At 37.8% G+C, this 26,696-nt stretch overlaps 2 protein-coding genes across 3 annotated transcripts; both read right to left on the reverse strand.

The window, feature by feature from the left end:
- Nucleotides 1-1,011: 1,011 nt before the first annotated feature.
- On the reverse strand, nucleotides 1,012-13,659 carry DR1 (down-regulator of transcription 1). Of its 2 annotated transcripts, XR_015259227.1 has the most exons (4): nucleotides 13,021-13,659; nucleotides 7,247-7,410; nucleotides 3,765-3,984; nucleotides 1,012-3,217 (listed from the first exon to the last, which is right to left on the reverse strand). XR_015259227.1 is itself a non-coding variant. In XM_010118614.2 (3 exons), exons 1-3 carry the CDS (start codon nucleotides 13,238-13,240, stop codon nucleotides 3,838-3,840), a joined length of 531 nt encoding a protein of 176 aa, XP_010116916.2. In that variant the 5' UTR covers nucleotides 13,241-13,659; the 3' UTR covers nucleotides 1,012-3,837. The 2 variants fall into 2 exon arrangements, 1 of the variants encoding a protein (XP_010116916.2); XM_010118614.2 differs by having other exon boundaries at nucleotides 1,012-3,984.
- Nucleotides 13,660-15,861: 2,202 nt separating this feature from the next.
- On the reverse strand, nucleotides 15,862-23,007 carry LOC104485938 (retinol dehydrogenase 8). The gene is made up of 6 exons (XM_010128444.2): nucleotides 22,890-23,007; nucleotides 21,493-21,654; nucleotides 20,442-20,621; nucleotides 19,033-19,126; nucleotides 17,008-17,191; nucleotides 15,862-16,095 (listed from the first exon to the last, which is right to left on the reverse strand). The coding sequence occupies exons 1-6, from the start codon at nucleotides 22,984-22,986 to the stop codon at nucleotides 15,862-15,864; spliced, it is 951 nt and encodes a 316-aa protein (XP_010126746.2). The 5' UTR covers nucleotides 22,987-23,007.
- Nucleotides 23,008-26,696: the final 3,689 nt, after the last annotated feature.

A 26,696-nucleotide genomic window follows, 5' to 3' on the forward strand; every position in this document is an offset into this window, starting at 1 on the left:
CATACCAGCACAGAACCACAGAAAAAACCAGCCTCCAATTCAAGCATTCACTGGATCTTATTCTTTCCAGGAACACACAGCTCTAGCATACTTGTTGCCCCATGTACCCAAGAACGCAGATAACTACCTCCAATGCCATTATTAAATTCTCAAAATTACCCATTTCTATAGCTATGTTTGCATGGAACCAAAAAGAAAAACACTCATTCCAATCAGGAAGAGAAATATTCAAACTAAGCACAAACATCTTTTGAAAAGGAACCTATCATTCCTGACTGCCAGCAAACCTTAACTGGCCTACGCTAAGCCTCACGGATACTCCTTCTCATCACGGAGTTATAGCCGGTATACTCTAGTCGCAGATGGCACATCCATTGAGTAGACTTACAGCAAGTCCAAGAGATCAAAGAGCTAGACTGTCTAATTTATCTGTAAGCAAAATCCATCTTAACACTGGCCAGTATCCCACTGAGGTACTCCCACTGTGTAAGCTGCAAAGTAAAACTTCTCCATCTTATACAGATTAATAGTGAATATTGAAAGTAAATTTCACTACAGCATTCTTAACCTTTCATATTACACTCCTCCTTCTGCATTTTGTACGAGGTTTACACAAAATCACAATCCAACACTGAGAGACTAAAATGGAGTGTACATTTCAGAGTAAGGGTTTTCTTGTTTCATAACAGTCATTAAGTCACTTTATGCCCCTGACTTGGCACCGTTTCAAAATTATGAAAAGATCAACACAGGCATTATTACACAGAGTCCTCCTTAACAGAGGTACTTTTACAAAAATCTGAAGAGCACCATTTATAATTGTGGCTTTTGGAGACTTTTTCCATTCTTGCAGAAATTCCTTTCCACTGTTTCAGTACCAAACTCAACTAGCCACATTTAAGTAGTGAAATTCAAATACCATTTAAAGTATTTGATGTTTAGAATCCTTAAGACACTTCCTTTAAAAGTACCTCAGTGTAGTAAATACAACTATATTCATTATCCACAGTGTCATGCAGACATAAGGTTTATTAAAATAACAGAAAAGAAAGATTTTGCAATAAAGTCACTTAGTGAAAGCACTCTGAAACAGACTGTCAGAATAATTATGGAAAATCCACAGATAATCTCATCAACTCAATATTTAAGAATCAGACACATCCTTATACATGTTTCTTCTGAGACAAAGTAACAATGCAGTTCACTAACCAAACTTTACACTATATGCATCTAGTGTACCAAAAAAATCAGTGGCACCACAAATTCAGACGTCGCTTGTCTTCACGAAACAGCTAGTACATGGAAGCAAAACAGCAAAGTAATACAAAATTCTTATTTTGCTGAAAGATCAGTGAAGATTCTCCCCCTGCAACTGCCAAAGTTTACTTTTCATACTTGAGGTGGAATGGCTGAATAGGTAAAGTAGTTTCTAAACAAGACTATCCACATTAAATTAATTCAACAGCAGACTAACATATATTATTTCCCCAACCTCTGCCTGTGGTCTTTCACTTTGTTAAACTGAAAGTATTTCAGCAGGTTATACCTGATCTACAGGGGTTTTGTTCAACTTTTCAAGTTAAAAAGGTCAGGTTATAAAAATGCATATACATAAAATGCAATTCCCAAGAGGAAAGAGAGCAAGTCAAGCCCAGAAATATTGTTTGCAAGCATTAACAACCCCAGTGAACAGCAATGCCATTCAACAGCACTCAGGTTGTAAAGACTTTGGTCACAAAAATTGTTAAATGGGTCAATATAACAGCAAAGTTTAAGTAGTCTTAACTTTTTTTTTTAATAAATGCAATGAAGAAGACAGACTATTCATTAAATATAAAAGCAATTTTATAAAAACACATCAGAATTTTATTGCTTGAAGAATACAGCATATGAAAAAGCACAAGAATGTCCAAAAGAAAGGTCACAAGGATCCAAACATATTACACCATACATACCAGATGCAGTAAAATGTTAACCTGAATTCTGCATCAGAAAAGAAAGGTGTGAAAATATACCTAATATTATTTAAAAGGAAAAGACTCATTTAAAATAGAAAGTGTGAAGGTATTACAGTACAAATTAGAAAAGCCAACACTGCACATTAATATTGTATCACTAGACTAGATTTTCTACCTTTGGTACTTAAACCTTTGCAGAAAACCACTTCCTCGGTCAAACCTTGCCTAACCTATTTCATTAGTATCCATTAAAGGTTTTTTGTTTTGTTTTTCTTTTTTAAACTTAAATATTCAAACAAATACTTTTCTGAGTTAATGCATTTAAGGACATGTTCAGGTTTATTCAATATGCAACTTAATGTATCTCAAATTTAAATCAAAAGTCACTATGTGACTGAGATCTGAATATATGCCAATTGTACCTTGTTCAGATCTTCATGTAAAAATGGGCACATCATTTTCTGTTTGCATTCTTACATAAACAGGCTGCTGCAGCCCTCCTCAAGAATTGGAACTAGAGCGACTTGCTGAGGACCTAAAGTTAATAAAACAATCCGCATTGTTAGAGAGCTATTGGATCATTTACAGCAGCATGCAAGTGGCTTTTCTAGTCTGCTCAGATTAGTGTACCAGAAGATATGCCAGTATTACTTCAAGTAACACATTAAAACTCAGCAATGGACACTACTGTGCTTTATTTCAACACAAAGAACAGCTGCTCATCCATTAATCAACAGAATTTTCAAATCAACTATCAAAAGGACTACTACATAATTTCTGTTTCATGTATTGCTGATCACTCTTGGGAACAGTTTATCAAAAACTGGACTTACCTATGAACCAATCTGAATGAAGAAAATATTATCTTTCAACAAGGTATCTTAGTAATCCAGTGGCAATCTAGTCTGGAGAACGTTAGCATTACGCTGACAACAATGACTAATCAAGGTTAAATAAATTCCCTCTTTTATGGTAAGCATGCTCTTAGCTTCAGCTTTTGCCTTCTTAGGCTTGAATACTTATCATTCCCAGTTACGTCAGTGGAACTAAAACAATTCTGTTTTATCAAGTTCCAGCTTTGTATTTCAACAATATGAATAGATCTGGACTATGAAATACCATCAACAACAGTTAACGTTAAACTGGAGTGAAATAATAGAAGAGTTAGTTTTTCAAACCAGGCAGTCTTTGAAGAGAAATATTCCGTTAGGACTGTCAAAGGATGTTGTAATAAAACCATGGGTTTATTTTTTTCACCCCTATACAAAAAAAAAGACTGAATTTGTACAACTCCTATTAAACATACCTTTTCCTAGCTGGGTGAAAATGTATAATTTTCAAATTCTAACAAGTGTGGTGTTTGAGAATATATAATATTTATTGCCATATACATCCTCATTTTAAAAAGAGATAAGAATTCAGACTCTACTATGCTGAACTCTGCTTTTCTTTCCCATTAACAGATTATGTCTACTGTACCACTCCCCCAAAAAACAATTAAAAATTCTAAGTAAGATTTTATAGTTTAGTTAAAAGGGAAGAAATGCAAATGTGGATTTAGAGCTTTTTGTATAAATCTCACTATATTTTATAAACTCGTTGTTTATTGTAACACTGTTTATTGATCAAATAAATGACGCACTGCTATCTAAAATTTCCATATACACCATTAAAAATCCAAAGTTGATATGATACTGAACCTTAAATCTTCAAGAGTTCAAAAAAAGACAGTTTATACATGTACAGCACACAACAGCAGACACCCCTAGAATACCAATTGCCAGTCCATGATGCATACAAACTTACAGGTAAGCATTCATTTCACTGTTTTCATTGTGCAGGAAAAGTATTTCTTAAAGACAAACTCAGCTGGTGAATTTCAGATATCATCTTCATCATCTTCATCCTGAGAGGATCCTGCCTGATTGGATGCACTGGCTGAGGCCGCAGCAAGCTGTGCCTGTTGAGCTGCTTGTTGCATCTGTAGCCATTCCTGCTGCGCCAGTTCTGCTTGCTGTTGTCTAGCCTAAAGACACGAATTTAATTGTTAAGCCCATACATACCTTGTGAAGAATCTCTAGAGCACCTTACCTTTAAAAGCAGTTTTATCTGCACCTGTAGATTCCTTTTGTATAATTTTTTATTAATTGTACATATTAAAAACACATCTAGAAGTACCTTAATTATTTGTACCAAGATGTTTAGGTATATTCTCTCTTCCTCTGAAGAGGCCATCATTTGGAGGATTTACAGTTACAAAAACAAGAAGTGGGAGCTACTGTACTTAAGTTCCATCGTAAGGACTGTGCTGAACCAATTCCTAATGGAAAAATTAAGTGAAGTAAAGCAATGGAAATTTTAGGCTTCAATTTCAAGAGATCTTAACATTTAATCACAGTTGAGAGATAACAGCCCTACTTTGTTGATTACAAATACTAAAACTTGCAATTATGAAATCATCCAATGGTACCACAAGGACATACACTATTACAAAAACAAAGAAAGCCATTATCTTTGGAAAACAGAGCAATGTAAGGTCATCTCAAATTTGAGATAGAGTATGGCTTTGCTACAGAAAGGTACGGTTCTTTACTGAAAGGTATAAGACACTAACAAAACATTTCAAATAGTTCAGCTAGTGACCTCTCACTTTTCTATCCAGGGTTTTCATTTGTCAGCAACTACTGTTGATTTCAACAGTATACTAGCCAACTGTGTTAAAACTTCAGTTTCGATTTTGAGTCAACATTAGGAAAAAGCTCTTTATAATCTTCAAGTCTTCCTTACTTTTCTACTTCTACAAGTCATTACTACGATGGTAATGATTTTCTTTCTAATCCCATTGCACTTACTGAATTTTCCTATTTTTTTTCCAAAGCGTCAACAAATTATTAGTTTTGCAAATTTTAACATGACAAAAGATGATGCTTTCAAAAATGATCAAAACCAGAGTATCTAGTTTGCAAAGTGAAAAACATGTCTTCCCTTATTGCAAGAAGTAAGGTATTTCCTCAGTCTGTTCTACCGTTAAAAGAAAATACTTTTACAGAGGTAGGAAACTCTTCTCAGTGAACTCTTTTTGGTATTTCAAACTTAAAGCAGTAGTGATGTTACAAGGGTTGGAAAACAATTTAAGTGTAAAGTTCTAAAGAAAGGAAAACAGCAGCACCTGGATACATAGGAGAGGCATAAGTACTTATCACACACAAGATAACAACAGGGCACCCTACTGACCCTGCTACAATTAATTTTACTGTACATTCAACAAGGTGATACACATGCATGCACCAGGAACTAGAGGCTCAGCACTTCCACACTGGACAGATCGTTTTGTCCGTGCCTACCCTCACTGCCATGCTTATAATGGCATCACTTAGCCATTTAAAAAATGGGGGGGGGGGGGGGGGGGGGGAAGGAGGAAATCCATTGAGTTGAATTAACTAAGAAACATCTGGTAAACTTAACTTATTTATTGCACAGATGAACTTCAGTGAAGAAGCCTCAAAAAAAACCCCAGATCTGTTAGGGCCCTCATCTTGCACAGAAACTTAGATGTACATGAACGCTGGGATAAGCCATTCTACTGACTTCAAATATTTACAATCATCCAAGCTATAGGCAAACATCCATAACATTAACAGGCAAGTATTTTATAACTAGAGCAAGAAGTAGGTATTAGTGTCACGCTCTAGAATATTAACAAGATCAGCACTAACATGCACTTGTGTAACTATTTTTAAGAATAATTACAGTACCTCCAACCGCATGTCACAACTACTATTTTTGAAAGATGAGACTGCCATCTTTGAATCTAAGCAAGGATTTTCCATATTACTAAAGACTTCTTAAAAATCATTCATACAATCTTGTCAAACTTGCATGTATTGCCTTAATTTAGACATTAAGGCACACTATTATAGAATTAAAAAAAGAACACACCTCAAGGGGTGATTCCTTAAATAAAGTGTGGCTTACCTAAGGTGGAAGTGGTTTCAGCTTTTCTCTGTTATGCTTTGGTTTTTTTTTTTAATGTTACTCAGGAGCTAATACTTCCTTAACACACCTTGTCTTTGCTGCTTTTTTGTTTTGTACACTATGCTAAATTATTTGAACAAAATACTAAGTCAAAAAAGAAGTATCAAACTATTATTTGTAAATTCCCCCTTCATTCAGAAGCAACAATACTGATCTTTCTAACATTAGTACAGAAGTTAGGCAGACATGAATTTATCATACTTAGTTCACTGCATGCTGAAAACAGTTATGTGGTATGCTGAAATTTTAAATGCCTTAAAATTCATCATACATTTCAGATTTAAATAGTTGATGTGTTGTAATATGAAAAAAACATTGTTTCCGCAAGATACAAGTATAGTGCAGTGGAGAGAAGGTTGCAGTAGTCAGATCTGTTGAATCCTAAGTGAATAAGCATTTTCACCAGAGGAAATTAAAGTAAACAAACTGAGAAAATAAGACTCATTCCTGGGGTAAGAGGAAAAAGAAATCCAAGATAGTTTTCACATCACTTAGTTTAGAGAATGGTCTTCTTGTCAAACTAAGAGAATAGTAGGGAGAAAGATGGTGTAAAAAGAGAAATAAATAAAATTGGTTTTTAGTCATTTAAACTTGCAGACGTCCACAAACTATCTGGGAAAGCTGGGAGGGCAGAGGGCTGTGATGGAGAGAGCGTGTGTGTGCGCATGTGCAGTATTTGCAAGCAAATACTCTTCCTATGCCTCAGCTGCCTCTTTAAAAATTTATGCATGAATTCACTCAATTAGAGTCTTGCCAAGAGTAAAGATGATAAAAGACAAATTAGAAATTTTGAATGATGAAATGTTTCTTTCAAAGTCTAAGAAATAACATTTGTGCACTGATGGCCAGAAACAGAAAAGCTCTTTTCACTTTTTAATGCATCAAAACTGGTAATTTCCTAGAACATCAGCTGCCATTCTTTTATTTCCTCAGCCAAGTAATTCTTGATGTATTCTCTACAGTAGAATGGAAAAACCTAAGTAGCAGCAAAACTCCATCCTTTTTAAACCTAGAGTATAAAACTTGCTTTATACAAAATCCTGTATGTCAAATCAGAGAAGTGACAAATAGCAGCATCTTATTTGTTGACTTTACTTTCCCCCATTTAAATAGGTCAAGGTCAATAGCATCTTAGATGCCACAGCAATTCACAAGGAAGGGGATACTTCTGGGGATGTGCACATGTTTATGTGGCATTAGATCTGCAGTATTAATTATTCCAACCTCATCAGTACAAGTATTGCTTCACTTACTTTTGCAAATAACTCCTGTTGCTGCCTTAGAAGCTCTTCTTCCGGAATGCCAAGGTTCTCCAAGCGTGAACTGGCCTTTCTTCTCTTTAGTGCTACTGTTTTGCATTCTTGTAAGACTTCTTTTACTTCACTGATATAGGAGCCAAACCCCAAACTTTCTAGTGCTAGAAAGAAAGAAAGAAAGAAAACACATTGTTCGTCTTTTACGAAGCTTTTGATAATAGATATAGATTTGTTTAAAAGATTTTTTTTTTTAAGAAGTAAAAAGTTGATGACTTTTCTATCATCTGGTGATGAAAAATCTGTGTTTCTAAGAAGATCTGACAGCTATTTTCCCCGTCTCTTCTCCTATGCCATTTAAGAGCGCATGTTTTCATGCTAGAAAAATTAAGGTCAGTCAAGCATAACCCAAGAAGTCTGCACTCACTGAGGATTGAGAGCTTTCAGATACATTTCACTAGAGATAGACATTATTCTTCAAAAGACATCTTTCTCCTGTCTTCTACTTATCAGAATCAAGCAGAGTTCATACAACTAAGTCCTTCCTATCTGAATCGTTCTCATGGGTTTTAACTTTCCAGTTTTGCTGCAAGTCTTCAGTAAAAGGTAAATTAGCAACCTATAACAGAGCAAAACCAACGCATGTAAAATGATCACAGATCTTTCACTAAGACAGAAATCATGGAATCATAGAATGAATCATAGAATGGTTAGAGTTGGAAGGGACCTTCACAGGTCATCTAGTCCAACGCCCCTGCAAGGAGCAGGGACATAAATAATTAATATTACCTTAGATGTATGAATCTTAGCTTTTGTCTCAAGGTCTAAATTCACGTGTCAAGTGCCAAGAAGCTAAAAATGCATCGTTCACACAAAGTTATATGAAATTACGTACAAGCTCTTTATTGTTTTATTTCTCAACAGAAACCCTTATCTCCACATGAAAACGTGTTCAGAAACTGAAATCTTGCACTTTTATCTGCCCAAATAAATCTGAAATGCAGCTATACCATGCAACAATAGTTTGTTTAAAGAATGCAAAAGGAACAGGAAGGATTATTGAAAAAAAACAGGTAGAACACGTGACAGAAGACACACTGTTTCCTGATTCACCATTTACTACAGTATGTCTCCAAACATGCACACCCCCCAAAATGGAATCTGTTAAAGAATATGCTCGAAATATTACATAAACACCAGTTATACTAGAAACAAGTCTCAGTTTAATAAAACACTTGGTTCATTTACAGTATTTATACAAATTAGAGTTTTCCTTAGGGAAAGATAGCTGGTTTAAGGTTGAAATAAAGGAAGATAAATGTTATGTCACAAGCTGTTCAAGAAATAGCACTAAAAGAAACTGCACAACAGCAAACATCAACAACTTGTTGTAAACAAACGTAGTTACATTCAGACTATATTCTAACATTAATTTTGTAAGTAACCTTTTCCTTCCCGTAATTAAGGCAGCATGCCATTGTATCATACATCTAAACAATCACCCAATGGTATTCTGTAAGTTTTCAGCTTCCAACGTGTACTCAGGGAGACAATTAACACACTGCCTTAAACAGGGCAGTACGGAGCAGCTATCTAGTCATGCCGGACTACCACTCCTTTACAGATAACATTTGCCAAATGAATTTACATAATACCTACTTCTGAGCATAAATAATATTAAAAGGTAAACTGATTTAGAGATAATCAAGTTACTTCAGAGACAGTATGCCAGTTCAACCTCAGCCCACACACAGACACTGGAAACACTTTTTTTCAATTAGCCCATAGTTTCTATGAGCATTACCAAAAACCTTCAAGAAACCTGCTTAATTCAATCTCAGCAGACAGGAGGCAAATCCACATCTCTTGGTCCAGAACTAGTTAGCTAAGCAGTCTATAAATATTTAACAACTCATTCAATTTTAAAATGTAAAGAGCATATACAATAAACTACCCAAATTTTTTTTTAAGCCAAAGTATAAAAATATAAGAACTCTGCAAGTCTAACATCAGTAAGACAAACCATCATGGCAAATACATAGGTGTTCATCAAAGGAATGTTCAGTGATCAGGGCTGGCAATCTGCTGCAACAAGGTATGATCTGAAGTCAACAGCAAGATGTGTTTTTACAGAAATTTGAAATGGCCCTTAAAAGAAAATAAATGAATTGAAAGAACTTAAGAGTTATGTATTGAATATAGCACACTAAAAAAAAAAAAATTTCCAAAAGAAAACATGCGATATATCCAAAATAGATTAGTACAATTGTTCAACATAATAAAGCTATGAAGAACCACATATGCACCACAAGTCTAGCGCATCAAATGTCTGCTGGCTGTCAAATGACTTAAGAAATTTCCTGTCTTCTTGAAGCACATCAAGGCTTTACAGAACATGCATGGGAGGAATATGAATCCCTTTATACCACCATGGTGCTAAAATGTGGGACAAGTGATTACTACTTTAGCAGAGCTACTGTTCCACTAACATTCAGAATCTTTCTACTTCTGGAATCTGAAATCTACACATCTACCCAACTTGCTGAAAATTCAGTATCTTACTGAGGTCAGACCAATCAAATTGAATTTAAACAATGGAATCCCAAAATACAGCATCTTTAAGGCGAGGGGAGCCTTCTCATATTTATAAACACAAAATCCTAACTATCCCTTCCCAGTTCCCTTCCACTCTTAAAGACAGCATGAAGGTGCAGATCTCAGATTAATCAGTTAAGCATAATTAGTTCTACATTTGTTTTATTATCCAATCTGGCCATTCATACCTGAGATTTTAAACTTTTTATGCTCCTTTCAAAGAAAAATAACTTCCAAAGTAAAATCCCAAGAATTAACAGTTGTTTGGAATTTTTTAACATTAAATGCTAATATAAACACTGTCAGTATCCTAACAGTCCATGAAAGAAGCTACAGGATTTGCCATCAATCCACAGCCTACCTTGCTGCACAACAGTTCTATGTAGACAAAGTAACCATAGTAGTAAACTTAATGAAAAGGGTGATTTAACCATTTTCAGAATTCAACAGAAGTTAATTTCTCATAAAAAAATCTGCTTACAACTTGCATAACTATCAAATGAGGCTATTTTCTATTCCAGGGTGGAAGGACATTCATTTGCTTATTAAGGTCTCAGGCTCACAACTGGGTTCCTAATGGTGGGATTCAACAATAAACATGGAAACTGTCTCCACTCCCGCGTACTGCGTAGCCTTGATGCCTTTGGGTACTCTCCAGGGAAGCTGCCTTGTGTTTTATCGCTAGCAATGAGTGCTTAGCATAGTCTGAGTACATCTACCAAATCAGATCTCTCATGGGATGCAAGAAGCCTCTGCTTTCCTTTCCCTGTGCTGTTGACAGCACTGTGCCAGTCAAGTATTTGTGCTACCAGACAATGAAACACAGCAGGGATTTCATCTAGCTGAAGCATAACCCAGCGATAGGGGAAAAGAGTTCTACCTCAACACATGGCCACATAATCAATTTAATAGTACAGCAAAGGAAGGGTGTCTCAAGCACCACTGCTGCCAAACAACTAAGTACAGTGACAAAGTGCAGTTTCACATTACCTCTAATACAGCCCGATGGCAGGGTGTCACCAACTGCAGTGTCTCTTTCCCCCTTCTCCTTCCCAGTTCAGTATCCTTCCTGCTCCTTGCTTCCAATCTAGTAACTTCTCATTTACAGGAACAGTCAGATCAGCAAACTCACCTGACAGAAAACTCTGCTCCCCCCGCTAGATTCTCAACAAGCAACAGGGTCAGTTGGATCAGCACTTACTACATCCAACTCTAGGTAGGGTACAAAATAATTCCTCTTGGCAGCAGCCTGCGTTTAGACTGGACTAGGTATGATGTGATGGCTATTAGCCTCATTTTAGTTCTAAAACAGCTGGTTCAACCAGTTAAGAAGAACAAGATATCTGGATGACCACAACAAACTTATTTCAATTACTTAATTTGTTAGCGTCATTGTCATGGAGCTACATTAAGAGGAAATCAACACAGCCAGTATCTAGAATGTATGAAGATGGATGAAAATGCTGAAACACTATACCTATATACACATGACCACTGTTTCCAAAATTAGCAATCTAAACCCTCATACCTCACAGAGGGAACATCTGCCAACTGACCAGCATCTGGAAGAAGCTAATAGCACATCTCCCTAAAGATAAGAACAGCAGAAAATCCACGAACAACTTGTTCCATCTCCAGAGCATTACAAAAATGGATAAACCTCCAAAGTTTTCCTTCGCAATATTTGACTAAAAATTACAAATCTAATCTGAAAATATTTTTTCCTAACTCTAAAATCTGGTAACACAAAGACATAGAACACAGCAAAATACTTGGTTTGGGACCACCTGCTGATGATATGCACATGCACGTGTGTGTATACATACATGCATACATTTTGGTTTCAGTTTGTTTTCCAAAAAAACCCCAGACTGAAACCAGGGCAGCAGTAAGTGATATCTCTTCCAAGGACCACTGCTACTGGGAAACAACAAAAAACTCTCATACATCAATTCTTTGTTGTCCTTGACCTTAAAGATCACGTCTATTCCTGTGTTAAGAACTGAGCTTAAATATTTTGGTGGTCACTTGAAGATCCTATCCACATATTTAGAAGCATCATACTTCCATGTGCAAGTACAAGTTCTACTCTTTACATCCTGAGCTTCTGTGATGGAGTTGCTTTGCTAAACCTCCAGATTGACATGTATTTTATTTACTATAAAAGCTCATATATGCTACATATTTTGTTTTGGTGTTCATAATCCAGTCACTCTTCTGGTGAGCAAGCTGATACAATCCAAATAAATCAGATTTTCCTTTTTGTTTCACAGAATCATTACAAAAAAAAAAAGTAACGTTTTTAAAACTAGCTTGATATCATCGTAGTCCTCAAAAATAGCTCTACAGCAAATGCTGCTGTTAATATTTCTATCAGGCAGCAGAATAAAGTACTCTTTCACTATTACTGCTACAAATTTGTTTGACTACAAGATGCTTGTATCAACAACCTTTGCTTAAGCAGCAAAGTGAATGACAAAAGATGCCTGTTGGAGATTTAAGGATGAGCAAGGAAACTCCCTGTTTGTGGCAGAATTTAAAGAAAAGCAAATGAGAGGCAGAGAGAGAATTCTCCTTTTTTTCCAAGCAAGGGGAAGTGGAAGTCAACAGCAGAAAAAGATGCAAGGGCATAGGTCATGTTTAAACGCTTTCTACAACAGCTACCAACACTTAACGTTAAACAATCGGACTCCAAGGGTAACCCTGAAGGAATATTTTACTCTTTAAAGGACACAAACAGGACGACTCCAGATTGAAGCCTGGGCCCACATACCAAATCATACCTCTCTTGTCAGTCTCCAATTAGAAAGACATTTAATAAGTTCAGGATGTTAAAGCAGGCTGTAAAAGAAATCTGCACAGCCATTAGAAAAAGCAGACCTCATTTCACATGTAGGAAAAAGACGAATGGGTTCGGTGGCTTCACTCAAAGCATCCCAGACTTCTCCGAACCGCAAAATGAGAGCTCGTCCCGAGCACACCCAACAGTCACCCTAACCACACAAAGCCGACCTTCCCCAGCGATGCGACTGACCCGCCAGACAAGAGACACTGTTCCCCGAGCCCCTGAAAACACCCCTGCCTTTTGTCTCTTACACAACTGCAAGAAACCGGGGAGGGAAAAGCCGCAGCGGCCCGACGCCCGAATGGCCGGCGGCACACGGCCTCCCGGAGCTCACCTTGTATGACGTGCTCCGGGGAGATGGTTTTCTTCTCCGATTTGTTGCAGATCTCGTTGGCCTCGGAGGAGATGAGGTGGATGAATTCAGTGCAGCAGTTCACCACCAGCTCCCGGGCATCGTTTGCCACGCGGACGTTGGGGAGCGTTTCTTTGATCATCTTGTTGATGGCAGCCCTGGGGATGGTGAGGTCGTCGTCGTTGCCCGACGACGAGGCCATCCTGGCTGCCGCTCGCTCCCCGAGGGGCGCTCGGCTCCCGCGCTCACGGGCTCCCCCTCAGCTCCCGCGCGGGGCTCCAGCGCGCGGGGAGCCGGCGAGGGGCGGGCGGTGCCGCGGAAGGCGACGCTGCGGAGGGGCGGCGGGACGAGCGGAGCGGGAGGGGGGCCGCTGCCGGGCCGCCGGTGCGCGGGGCCGGGAAGCGCCGCTCGGGCTCAGGGCTCCCTCGGCCGCGGCGCCTGCCACTGCCGCCTCCGCCACATCCTTCGGGCGCCGGCGCCGCCGCCTTATGAACGGCCTTGAGGGAAGGCGAGCCGCCAAGTCTCCCGCGCGCAGCACGGCTCGGCTCCGCGCCCTCCTCCCGCGGCGGCGTCTGGCCCGGCGGTGAGGGCGGCCGCGAGGCGGAAACGGCCTGACTACGGGCTCGACCTGCGAGGGACGTCGCTTCCGCCGGAAGCCGGGACACGCTTCCGCCGCCGGGCCCCGCCCGCCCGGGGAGCGCCGGAAGGGCTGGCGGCGCGCGGCCCGTGAGGCGGCGCCACGTGCGGGCGGTAGCGGCGAGGGACCGGCCGCTCTCCCCGCGTCGGGCCCCGGCCGGGCCCGAAGTCTCCTTGGAGAGCTGCTCTCTGTCTCGCCCGGCCTCCCCCTCGAGCTCTGTAGCAGCAGGAGATTTTACGCCCGCCCTTCGGGGAGGTCGTTCCCGAAGCAGGACGAGCGGCCGGTGCTCGGCTCTTCGTCCGCGAGTTGCCGTCGTTGCTGGATTTGCTCAGGGTCCATCCACGAAGCCGCGATTTTTGCTTTCCTCCACTCCATGAATGGTAGCGTAAGGGCTGTAGGAAACAAACCCAACCCAACTATGCAGGCGCTTCTGGAAGGCCCATTAAAACCTGCTGTCCTGGTAGCTCCTTGCGGCGGTGTGCTGCAAAGGAGGAACACGGGGTAAAGCAGCCCAGCCGCAGGCCAGAGACAACTGCGCGTGAGCGATTACAGAGGCTGCGGCCCTCACCACTGGCAGGCCCGGCCCTTCTTGGCTGTCTCTGTCCAAGCTGTAACCCTGCGCTGGATCCTGACCCTCAGTGGATGGCAGCTGGGTTTCTCTGGCGGCACCTCAGGGTGCAGAGGTGAGAGTGGCCGTGCTCCCTTCAGCTCTGGCAGCGCTGTACTGTCCCTTAATTCTTGCCATCCCATTTGCAGCCTAGCTGCTGTTTCCACTCTGCCCCATCTACGCGCAGATGTTGAGGTGCAAGCACCAGCCTAGTATTTGGGAGAAAGAGGTGTGAATTAGGAGTGGAACACATATGAGGCCTCCAGCTGTGCACAGGGGCTGCTATGTCCTTCCAGCACCCCCTGTCTGTGATCCCAGAGAGGTCCCTGCACGCACCCCCACCTTGGGCTCGACCGAAAGGGTCATGACTGCAAAGCAAGCCAAGCATTACCTGAAGTGTTTGGTATCCGTGGGAGCTGCTGCTTGGCTCCTCTGAGCTAGCCTTTGGGGAGAGGCAGGGCAGGGCAGGGCCACTGCAAGTCCCAGCACGGAGTTAGATTTAGGCTTAGTGAGAAAGCACTCAGGGAAAGAGAAAGCCAGTTCCTGTATCCCCAGTGAGCTACAGCTGGTCTCTCCGAGTGAAACAAGGATTGCTGCTGGAACATGCTGAGAAACTGCTGCCTGGAGGCCAGAGGGGCACTGGGCTTTCGTTGCAGCCTGGGGCAGTGCCGAGGCAAGGCTGGAAGTCGGAGAACAAGAATGCCATGCAGGAACAGTGCTTAAACCCAGGCCCCTAGCTTAGCCTCAGCTGACTTGTAGGATTAGGATGAGAGAAAGAGAGGGAAAAGACCTCCTCATGTCAGCATTCTGGTTTCATTCATTCTTATTAGGATAGCTTGGAAAGGGAGAGCCTGTGGCTCAGCTTCAGCGACTCAACACCCTGAGGGCATTTAATGGATTTAAATTACTTCTTACTGATAATATATTGTTATTTCTGAAAAAAATAGTACCCAGACAATAAGAAGATATTTTATTTTAAGATGCTTTTAAAAAACATTTTATTGTCCCCTATGTGCCAGTAACCATTGTATATAAAGGAAGCATTCAGAATATGATAACATATATATATGAATAATAAATATTCTAATTGTGACATTTTAGGATTGATGCGACTTTCTTTTATGTTACTGGTAAAGGAGAATGAAAATGAGAATACTAATGTGATTGAGATTACTATACTAATTCTATTCCAATAAGTAAAAGGAGAAAATATTTTTATTATATTAAGAATCTAAATAATGTGCATACATTACATGTCAGTATATATTCTGTTCTAATAAGTGAATGGGATCGGGTCAATATTGAATACACAAGTATCAGTCAATGTTCATGTTCCCATGAAAACAGATCTCTCAAATGCAAACACTAAACAGAATAAACCTACAGTCAGAGGATTTTAATTTCAAAGTTCCGTAAACTGTAAAGTTCAAGATAAATATGGTGAGCTGAGTATCTTACCTAAGCTCAAATAAACATCTTGAATGCCTTTTCAGAACTACAGAGCAAAGGCATTTGAATAACAACAACGTGTTTACCAGAAGCTACAAGTAATTCCAGTTTGCACTATATAATCTCATACTTATTGTGAGGGTTTTCCCAGGTCAAAGCTCTTCCTACTTCTCCACCTTAGCAATTTGATAAAGTTAAGACTCGCACTGAAGACTTTGTCATGATGAAAAACCATTTTGTAGAATATATCAATGGGTAGATCTCCATTTGGATCTGCATATTTCAGAGTTGTCATCGGAGTATACAAGGTGTTGGTCTGATGGCGAAAAGGTGGATTTTCTGCAAGAATTATCTTTACTGTGTGCTGTCAAGAATGAGAAATAGAACTGTTTAAGAACCTTTGCCAAAATAATAAGTTTTCAGTTGAGCAGAGGAAAAGTGGAAGAATAAAGTGCTAGAATTATGTGAACCCCTGTATGTAGTTTTATTAGAATTTCATTAGAATTTTTTTCTCAAAATATTTTTAAGGCCATAAGAAGTACTTCTTATTTATTCTTAGGCCTATTTCTGTTTATTTATGCCATGGTGATAGCACCTTACACATAAGTATCCTGAGTAGTCCTCCAAAATTATGCCTATATGCCCACAACAGGTAGATCCTTTCTTTTACAGTTCACTGGGAATGGATCGGAACAGTGCAATTTGCAGCAAGACCTGGGAACCTTCAGTTGACACTGAAGTTATTCCTTAGGAATAAGCCCCTGAAGTCATCGTCCCCTTCCATGGCTTGCCGAAATTTGTCATCCTGCAGGAAGCCTCAAGCACCCGAAACTACGTTCATAGATCTCCTGTTGTTCCTTGGTGGTCTAGGGTAGCTGAGTGAACTTCACATTAGCGGAGGGATTACTAGTGAGATGGAGAGGAGAGCAGCTTTAACCAATGGTGGGAACCCTATGTAGATGTATGGTAACACTGCAGAAGGTTCAGGCTTCACCAGATGATGTATAAGTGCATCTAATACCTCAGTGGTATTTAAATTACAATTCATAATTGTCTTCCATACTTCAGAAGGAACATTCTTTTAATATTCTAAGGGGTTTTGTTTAAAACTCTCAAGATTCTCCTGAGTTTAAAAAAATAATTTTAAATTGTGTAATTTAATTAAATATAATGCTTTTACAAAACAAACAAACAAACAAAACAACAACCCACCAACCAACCAGTAAATTCGTAAATTACAAAGAAAAAATAAGGTGGAGAATTGTTGATGAGTTACCTCTGCAACATCTTCAGCACTTTGTCCCAGGCTCTGGAAAATTTGTTTGTAATTTTTAAGGTAAATATTAGTAAACATCTGAGCTGTTTCTTCATCCGCAGCTGAAAGATCCATTTTCATTCCATCTTCAAACACTTTTCTTTCAAACTCTGTAACCACTGGGCCTGGTTCAATCAAACTTAACCTGTTCAAAAAGGAAAGATACACTGGTTATTGACTATCCTCCATGGGAAATACACCTCTCTATCCTTCTCAAAAAATAATATTGAAGAGTTGCACTGTGAGTACATGTTAGCAAGCAATATTAAACAGTACGTTCTGTAAAGGCAATCCATACCGCATTAGTGCTCCCATCCACACGCAGTAGTAGAAGTCTGCGTAGCTTAAATTTCAGGGAAGTGCTGTAACTTAATTCATGGCAGAAGTGAGTGCAGTTGTTGCCTGCTGTCTCATGGCTGTGGAATCTAGGGATTATTTATCCACAAGAACTTATCAAATATTAAGAAAAATAATTAAAGGATAGTAACAAAATTCAGAGAATCATAGAATAGTTTGGATAGAAAATTCTTTATTTTCTGGACAAAACCCTACATAGATTTCTTTGTTATAGCTTTCCCATGATAATACTAGAAGTCGCTGAAAGAGATGGGAGAATTGCCCAAAGAGATTTTTCTCTGTCAAGCTGTCAGTGTTACATAATTCAAGATCCCTCCACAATATTATAATAAAATATAATATAGAGAATTTTGCTGTGGGAGGACAGATTTTGGCTGCTGCTAAATCTGGAAAAAATTATTTTGCTCAGCAGTATATTTTAGCAAATCACTGAAATACAGTTACTGGTCAGTTCTTTCCCACTTATTTTCTCAGGCAGTAATAACTCCCAGCCACTATGTTTATCAAAACACTCTTTGGGATAGGATCTCTTAAAAACATAGAATCGTTAGGGTTGGAACAGACCTTTAAAGGTCATCTAGTCCAACCTCCCTGCAAGGAGCAGGGACATCTTCAGCTTCTTCCTAGGCTTGAGTTCTGATCAGGCTCTTTAGAATTAAATCAAGCTGTTGACCTTGACAGCAGAATTCCACCTCCTGCTGGAATTAAAGCCTTTTCTCTTGCATCACTCTTCACACTGGACCTTGAACTTATCCCATTCTACTTTCCTTTTTTAACCTCCTTTTTGCTGTATCTTATACTCTTGAAATCTTTTTATGAATTCTGGTATATCCTGTGTATCATTACAATGTATTTATTTTAAATCCCTCCGAACTTTTCAGAGTGGTATGCAAAATCACAGTTTGGATGCTGCTTTGTCTCCAAAATCCCATGGCAGCAGCTGTCTCTTCTCCCACAGCACAAGGCTAAATGCTTAGGCACACAGAGGTGCAATGGATATTTAACAATTGTTTGACTTCACACAAAGAATAGTAGCAGAATTACATGAATGTGAATATACATGTGACAAATCAGAGCCCAAAGTCCCACAGACTATGAACAGGACCACTCCCTTAAATACTGTCTTCAACATTAATAAATAGTACAACTCATTCTTCTCACTTTCCTCACACCTCCTGTCATTATAGGTATCTCACTTTGTGTTCCATTCTGATTAATTTCCATTTGCTCTCTCTCTGTGATGAGCCCCCGAACTTTTTTGTCTGTGACTTGCCTAAGAAGCATGTTATCCTTTCTAAATGAAAATATTACAGATTGTTATTATAATTTTATTCCTATATTATATGCAAGAATCTGTTTTCAGAAGTGTTACATAAACTGTATTTTATCCAACGCTAAACAGCCTTTAACCATTCAAGAGAACATGTTTATTTTAGCATCTAGATCTTTTTATTTGCTTATGTAGTGTGAAGAATGTGGACATTCCTATGCCTTTTGTGACGTACAATTTCCATGGGTTCCTCAGTCTGTTTCTCCTACATAGCAGCAAGCTTTAAAAATTTGTTTGCTAGCTCTGAGTGTATTTGAAACTATTTAAAATACAATTTATGCCAGTGGATCAATACTTACTGCAGCTTGAACTTGAGTGCTTGTATAGCTAAACTTTCGCAGAATCCTTCCACAGCAAACTTAGATGCAGCATAAACGTCATTAAATAAGATACCTGATGATACAAACAAAACACCCTGAGAATGTAATAGTTAGATTTAAACACTCTTGTATTTTCCCAAAATTTCTACAGTCTTGCTGGGAAAACATTAGAAAAATCCTTGTGTATATTGACTCTAAATTCTGATTTTTTGTCTATGTTCTCCAAATTGCTTATTCTAGGAAAGGATGCTTAACTAATGCTTTTCCTCCTCCTAGCTGATGCTGTGATCTCTTTGGGTTGTAGTAAATATTTTGTAGTCTAAGATATTAAAGTGTCTATATATACAATACCATCTGCATTATTTATCAGCAAGACTTTAATAGGCTATAGATGAGAACAGGAGCTGAATGCAATGCAGGAGATATGATTATGCAAGAGATCCAGCTTGCATCTGAGTGATTTAGAAAAAGCACTACATCAGTCCATTTAGGGGGATGCTAGGTATTGTATCAAACCATACCAACTCCTGCAGTTTGAATTAGGACCCTTGCTCACCGGAATAATCCAGGCAAGATCAATGCCACTTGTAAAAACTGAAACACATACATCCAGACTAGATGGAACACAGGAGTAGGAGCATTGGTATCTGTTACTAAAATTAGACTCTGGAGTTTTATGACACGAGAAACTTTACAAAAAGGTGATACAATTGTCTAGGATATGATTGGATTTTATTCCATTATTATTATGCAGAGTGTAGTAAGCATGTTTGCCTGTCACCATAATCTTTTCCAACAAGAAAGATAAAAGTAATACTAAGCCCCATTTTCCAGATACTTTTTTTTTAATAGAGTTTGAGTTAAAACTCTAAAAAAAAAAAAAAAATCAGTCTGCAGGTTTTGTTGTTAAAATGTTAAAATAGAGGGAGGTAGATTTAGCTTAGATATTAGGAAATTTTTTTTTACAATGAGAGCTGTAGAATACTGGAACAGGTTGCCCAGAAAGGTGGTGGATGCCCCATCCCTGGAAACGTTCAAGGCCAGGTTGGATGGGGCTCTGAGCAGCCTGATCTGGTTGGAGATGTCCCTGCTCCTTGCAGGGGGGTTGGACTAGGTGACCTTTGAAGGTCCCTTCCAACCTTAACCATTCTGTGATTCTGTAATGTCTTTAGAGTAGTTTTATAGTAACATACTATCTAAATGCATAGAAACCATCAGGTCTAAGTGCTGTACTTTTTATAGCTGGAACTTCAGCATTAAAAAGCACAATAGTTAAATATGCTAGCTCCTACTTCCCCTCCCTGCCTCCTCAGATAAAAAGAGGTAAGCTTTAGATTTTGAATACTGAACTCTTAGTTCAAACAAACAAACAAAAAAAACAACTTTGCCTTGTATTCCCATAACACTGCTTATTATAACTATATGCCCGCTCTTTCTCCTCTTCATGTCAGGCAAAATCTCCTTCAGGAGTCGAACCAGTCCAAAGAAGTTGGTATCCATCACCGTTTTCATTTCCTCTATGGTCTGACATTCAATAGGTCCAATGAGCCCCATACCAGCATTGCTAACTGCACAAAATGGAAGACAACAGTGAGCAATAACCTTCATAAACATTAATTGTAATCTTTACTGGAAAGCATTTGAAAGTAAAATGAGGATTAAGGATTAAATTATCCTTACATAATACTTAAAGAAAGGATTAAAAGATGTTATTCTGTCAGTAAAGCTTTGCAAATACACTTGACATTTCCCTCTTTTTAAATTTTCAATTATACTTTAAATCCAATTTAAATTATCTGCTATTTTGCATTTTAACTAATTTATTTCTGATTAGTCCTTTTTCTTTAAACTATAAAAGGATTACAGGAAAATGAGGCAAGATTTATCTATATTTATTTATAATTCAGTATGAAGAATTAGAGGCTACAGTCAGTACCCATAGCAATGAATAGAAGTCTTCAATTTATTCCAGAGGATGATAGACCAGGCCATATTTTGGTCTGCTTTTTGTTTTGTTAACATTCACATCTTTGGGGAGGGGGGGGAGATAAAATAAACAAAACAAAACCAAAACACACACTTCCATTGATTTTTGGGGCCATACTTCATCGACAGGGCAGAAAATCTTGTCCACGAAGGTGCCAATTTAGGCAAAAGTTTCACAATATTAAAAACTATATCATCTTATCCAAGACACTTCTCTGCGATCAAGTGTCTCCTTTGTAAACAGGGAAAATAAGCTTCCCTGTTTCATAGGAAGCATGGTGAGATTTAATCCACTCATGTCTGCATGAAACTTTAAGAATCTTGAACAGAATAAACTATGTAATTATTATTACTTTGATAATTAAATGTATTAATGAAACTTGTCCAGGGTATTTGAGATGATGTTAAATAGAAAAATGTTATCTGTTCATAGCATATACATCCTGTACTTGCCTAGGACATCAATCCTTCTGTCAGGGATACTGTTCACACAAGTTTTAATAGACTGTTCATCACAGACATCCAGTTGTTTAATTTCGAGGGTTTTGCCCAGCCTGCGACCTGCAGCTTGCTCAAGAGGCTCTTTCTTGGCCAGATTCCGCATTGTAGCGTACACTGCGACACACCAAAAGCAACTGTTATCAGAAATAAACCATTTCTGTGACAATCTTACTGAGAAGTATTAAAATATTGCTTTTGTATCTGTATCTTAAATATCAGTGATAGAACTCAGATAAAAACTGAAAGTAGGAATCACCTGTTTTCAACATATATTGTCACTGATTTCCCAGAGTCTGGTTCGGAAATCTTCCAGAAATTCAAAAGGAGAATTAAACTGCTAGAACATGCAGCATATGAAGATATTATTATCAGCAAAACTTTAAATAATGGATATCAAGTTATGCTGCTGAATCATTTTTCAGGTACCTAAAACTTGATTTTGAATTCCAGAATATTTTTTTTTAATCACCCTCAACATATTTAGCATGACAACCATATTTTTATTAAAAAGAGGAAGAAAGATGATTCTTTAGGTTGCAAAAATGTCTATTTTGAAAAGTAGACATTTTTTGTCTACAAAAGTAGACAAAAGTAGACAAAAATAGACATTTTTGCAAGCTACTTTTCAAAATAGATATTAGCGTTATCATTATTGTGGCCCAATTACCCAGAAAACTATGAATCTGCATCCAGCCAGTGAGCAGTAAAATACTGTGAGTAAGCGTGAGAAACTGAATTTCCACAGATTGCTGTATTCACCTTGCCATCCATTTTCAATCATAGCAAATATCCTATTTTGCAGCAGAAAGACAAATCCCAGGCCCTTTGTTCACCCTCTTATGCCTACACAGGGTTGGAATAATGAAACACACTTTAAGAAAAAAATTGCAAATTTAAGAACTGTTTTCCTATGTTCATTTCTCTGGTCCTCAAATGGGCATCTTCAACAAAGATGTTAGTAGCCAGAAGCAAAGCTAATTACAACTGGGAATGTATATCCAAGGCAGCATACTACAGTCATTTTCAGCTATTTGGTTTTATACTGCTGGTTTTGTTTGTTCGGTAGGGGTTTTTTTTTTTGTTTTTTTTTTTGTTGTGTTGTTTTTTTTTTAACTATTTTTTTGAAACAAGTAGCTGTTCAGTTTCAGTACAGGTACAGAAATATTTGCTTACAGAAAGCAGTATATTTTCACCATATTCTATTTTCTTGACAGCAAGGAGGTGGAAACTAACAAGAAACAAGTCATCAAACTGAAAACAATTAGGCCTGTTAAATCACAGAGGAAAAAGAAATAGTACTGCCTTGAAGAATATATTTTTATAAAGATAAATAACAGATACATTGTTACCTTTAAATCTTTTCTGTTCGTCTTTGGCCATTTTCACAGCTAATGCCAATCCAATTCCTGAGGAGCAACCTGTAATGAGGACATTTCTTCGTGCCATTCTTTTCACTGGGTAGTTCAAGCAAAAGTTCTTGTTCAGAGGAGCAACAACTTAAATGCAGCTACAGTACAATGTCATTGGCCTTTAATGCTATCTCCAGCTTTCCTGAGTCAACAAATCTGAAAATGCGCACCTGGACCCTGCATTATTAAGGGATAATCTCCAACTAGACAAAAACAGAAGCAGATGCTGCTGCATGAGCTTATAATCTGCATTATCAACATAGACTATATTTAATACAAAATTTGATTAATCTTTAAAATGAGACATTTGTAAGCTGCATTGTTGGTTTGTTTGTTTGTTTGTTTTTTTAACAGTGGAATAACCAGTTTGCATACCAGTGGAAGGAAAAGCCTTGCCACAATTACAGTCAGTCTGTAGTGTCAAGTCCTACACTCACATCTATGGAGAGTAAACTGCACCCAAAATAGGATCCCTCTGCTAAAGGTGTTCAGACTTCCTAGACCTACAGCACCCTCCTCTTTCTTTCGCAACAGAATTACAAGTGGATTTACTCTCTGATGTCTTACTATTATGAGTCCTAATAGGCTTTACAGAAAAAGTAAATTGAAAAATGGGATGTAGATTTTGAAAGAGACAAGTTGTTTAGACAGATTCCTCACATTTCTTTTTGGGACTGTTCCAAATCAAGAATAGAGAAAGTAAGCAAGTATGCCGGTAGTGGAGAACAGCCAGGAAAACGCTGAACAGACCAGCTTCACTACACCCTTGCTAACACTGAAATATTTTTGAACACTTTCTATTCTCCAGTTGACAAGGTTGGGGGGGGAGGGGAGAAGTAAAAAAAAAAAAAAACAAAAAAACCTAGCACAATGCCTGACAGTTTTTGTTTTGGAGAAAATATTCCACCAGCTTTGCATATAAACTCTGAATTAAACAGAGAGACATTCAGACTCGCAATTTAGTGTAATCCACATTTAACAAACAGTAACTATAGGCATACTACATTCAGAAAGAAAATCGGTCTCTTGTGAAATTTATAACCCATCCTGAGTGACAGAAAAAGAATCACCTTAAGTAATTAGTCTTCTGAATAGCATTCAGCTAATTGCAATGTCATGATACACAGAAAAATGTTTTCAGAGATTCTATAACCCCATGTTAATGCAATGCAGTTCAGAAGAATGAACTTAGTGTTCCAGGATTTGCATAGATGTAAATTGGTTAGTAACTCAAGAAAAGTAGGATTCTACAGAAACACTTAACTGAAATTATGTTAGGAAAATAAAAATGTCCTTCCTTTCCAAAACAAATAAATTCACTTGAACAGTATAACCAGTGGAATCATTAATTTCTTAGGCAAGCAACAAAATAGCAAGACAGCATCTAAACTTAAAGAGGAAATATAATTATGATTCTACTTATTCAACAGGTTTGACCCACAGTTCTACCAGATAAGTTAGTATCCAGATGCACAATTTTAGTGCAAATGCTATTTAGCTGATTCAGATATTAAGTAAATTGCTTTTGCTGCTCATGCACATTTATATTTAGTGCGTGTAGGAGGAGCAAGCGAGGCTTTATGCAACAGTACGTTAGTGGAATTCCACTAGTGTTGTGATGCAACTGTAATTACAGATTGGTTATTATTTTCACTTTAAATCCTGGTTTGAAGGGCTTACATGTTCCTTTGCTGTAAAAAAATCTGTCTGAAATTTGATGCATAGATTTCTAGCCTGAAGGCACACTGATCTGCTTAAAGACAGAAAAAATAAATTTAATATTTTTCAATTATTACACTGGTCAACTTAATTCTAACGTTTTTAATTTACTATTATGTAGAGAAACAAATAGCTTGACTTAAAACACACAATACATTTATTTCCATAAGTAAACAGGGTTTTTTTGCTACATCATAATTTTCATAATAGCAAAATAAATAATCTGAAACTGCAGAAATACTTTAGATGAGTGTATCTTGATCTTGTCAGTGGCAGCAAAATGTGTGCCTGGTTTTGTATAATGACTTAAAGTAGAATGGTTGCATTTGTGGAACATGTTTGCATGAACAGTGGAAGACCTACCTACTAGCCAAGGAGTTTAGCACGCTTCCACTTGCAGCATCACTGAAATGTAACAGGTAAGTTTGTTGGCTGAGATACACTTTTAAAATACAAAACAATTAACTTAGCCCTAATCTTTAAATGGTAATTCATTCAATTCTGTTCTTCTGCTTTATGTCAAATAACCTTACTAACTCAATTTTCTTAAGTATGAATCACATCTTAATGCAAATAAATCATGTTTGCATTAATCAAACTCAGATTTAGGCCTCATAAACATATTTACAGTTTCTTACGCTTATATAAATTAAAAAGTGTTAGAAACTGGGACCACTAGTCATTTGTACTAGCTAAATTGTATAGTACTTTTGGAAAACTGGAAATAAGTATGTTTTAGAATGCATAGTTATGCTGCCATTAGTAATTTTTGTATGGATTTTAGTTTTAGGGGAAAAAAAAAAAAAAGTTCAAGCCTTATGGCCCTGTCCCCCACCCCCTGAAAGATACTGCCTGGAGTAAAGCAAGCAGATTTTGCCAGTGTCTATGATTAAATCAGTGTCCTAAAACATCTTACAAACAGGTCAATTTTAATAAGATACTGCGTCTGCAACATTGAAGGGTGTAAGAAAAAAGAAAAAAAAAGAAAAAAGAAAAAAAAAGAAAAAATATTCCCAAATAAAAATTGTTAATAAGGTAATACCATTATACTCTTAATTAGAAGTTAGACGTGAAACAAGTACACAGTTTAAAATCCTTGGAAAAAATGACAGCTGAAATTAATTCTTGCAACTCAAGAGACTTAAAAAATAAAATTTATTTGTCAAAAATAAATTAGGATGTTATTATATCATTACAATAATCTTAAAAATAGTTGAAAAAATAAAAATGTTGTCATTTGCATCAGTACAAATAACCACATTCATAATTTACAAATACAGTGTTACAGTTTCCTCTTTGAATGCATGATTATATTGTCAGCAACAGCATTCCTGGGTAGCTGCTTGTCCAATGGGCAACATTCCTTCCTTCCAAATTCTTGCTCCTGAAATAAAATATCTGTGATTAGAAACTTCTTTAAACTTTTGCACCCAATTTACCGTATCTAAATTCATTTGTACCAACATGTTACTTTTCATTAAGATTTATCTTACAAATTCAAGAAAACTAGCTTCAGGTCTCAGGTCCATGGCTTCTTTCTCAAATTCTGCCACCTAGATTCAAGCTATTAATACATTTTTGTTCACTGCTCTTGTAATTGAAGTGCATTTGCTTTCAAAATGAGCATAATTTACAAGTTTTTCAACATATATCAAATTCTAGCACATAAGTAGGAAAGTATTATGCAGAATATTTTGAGAAGAAATCTTCAAATACCAATCCCTGTAAAAAAATTGTACAGTTTAAAGGAGCACTGTCTTTTGAAATAACTCTTCTATGTAAGCTTTAAGGTTTGATATTGAACTGCATTATAGTGTTTAAGTTCCTAACAACTTAAGTTTCTGACAACTCAAGAAGTGTCTGTAAAAACCCTATCAACAGTATCAAGGTATCAAGAGGAAAAAAGCCCATGATTTCTACTAATACAAAGTGAGCAAAATCTTAACAATATTCATGTAAGTATTCTAGATTTTCTACAATATACAGAAATAAATGCAGCCAAAACACATTATATTTGGGGGCAGGTGG

The sequence above is a fragment of the Chlamydotis macqueenii genome, chromosome 8 (assembly GCF_036417535.1).
Source record: "Chlamydotis macqueenii isolate bChlMac1 chromosome 8, bChlMac1.mat, whole genome shotgun sequence".
NCBI classification, from domain to species: Eukaryota; Metazoa; Chordata; class Aves; order Otidiformes; family Otididae; genus Chlamydotis; species Chlamydotis macqueenii.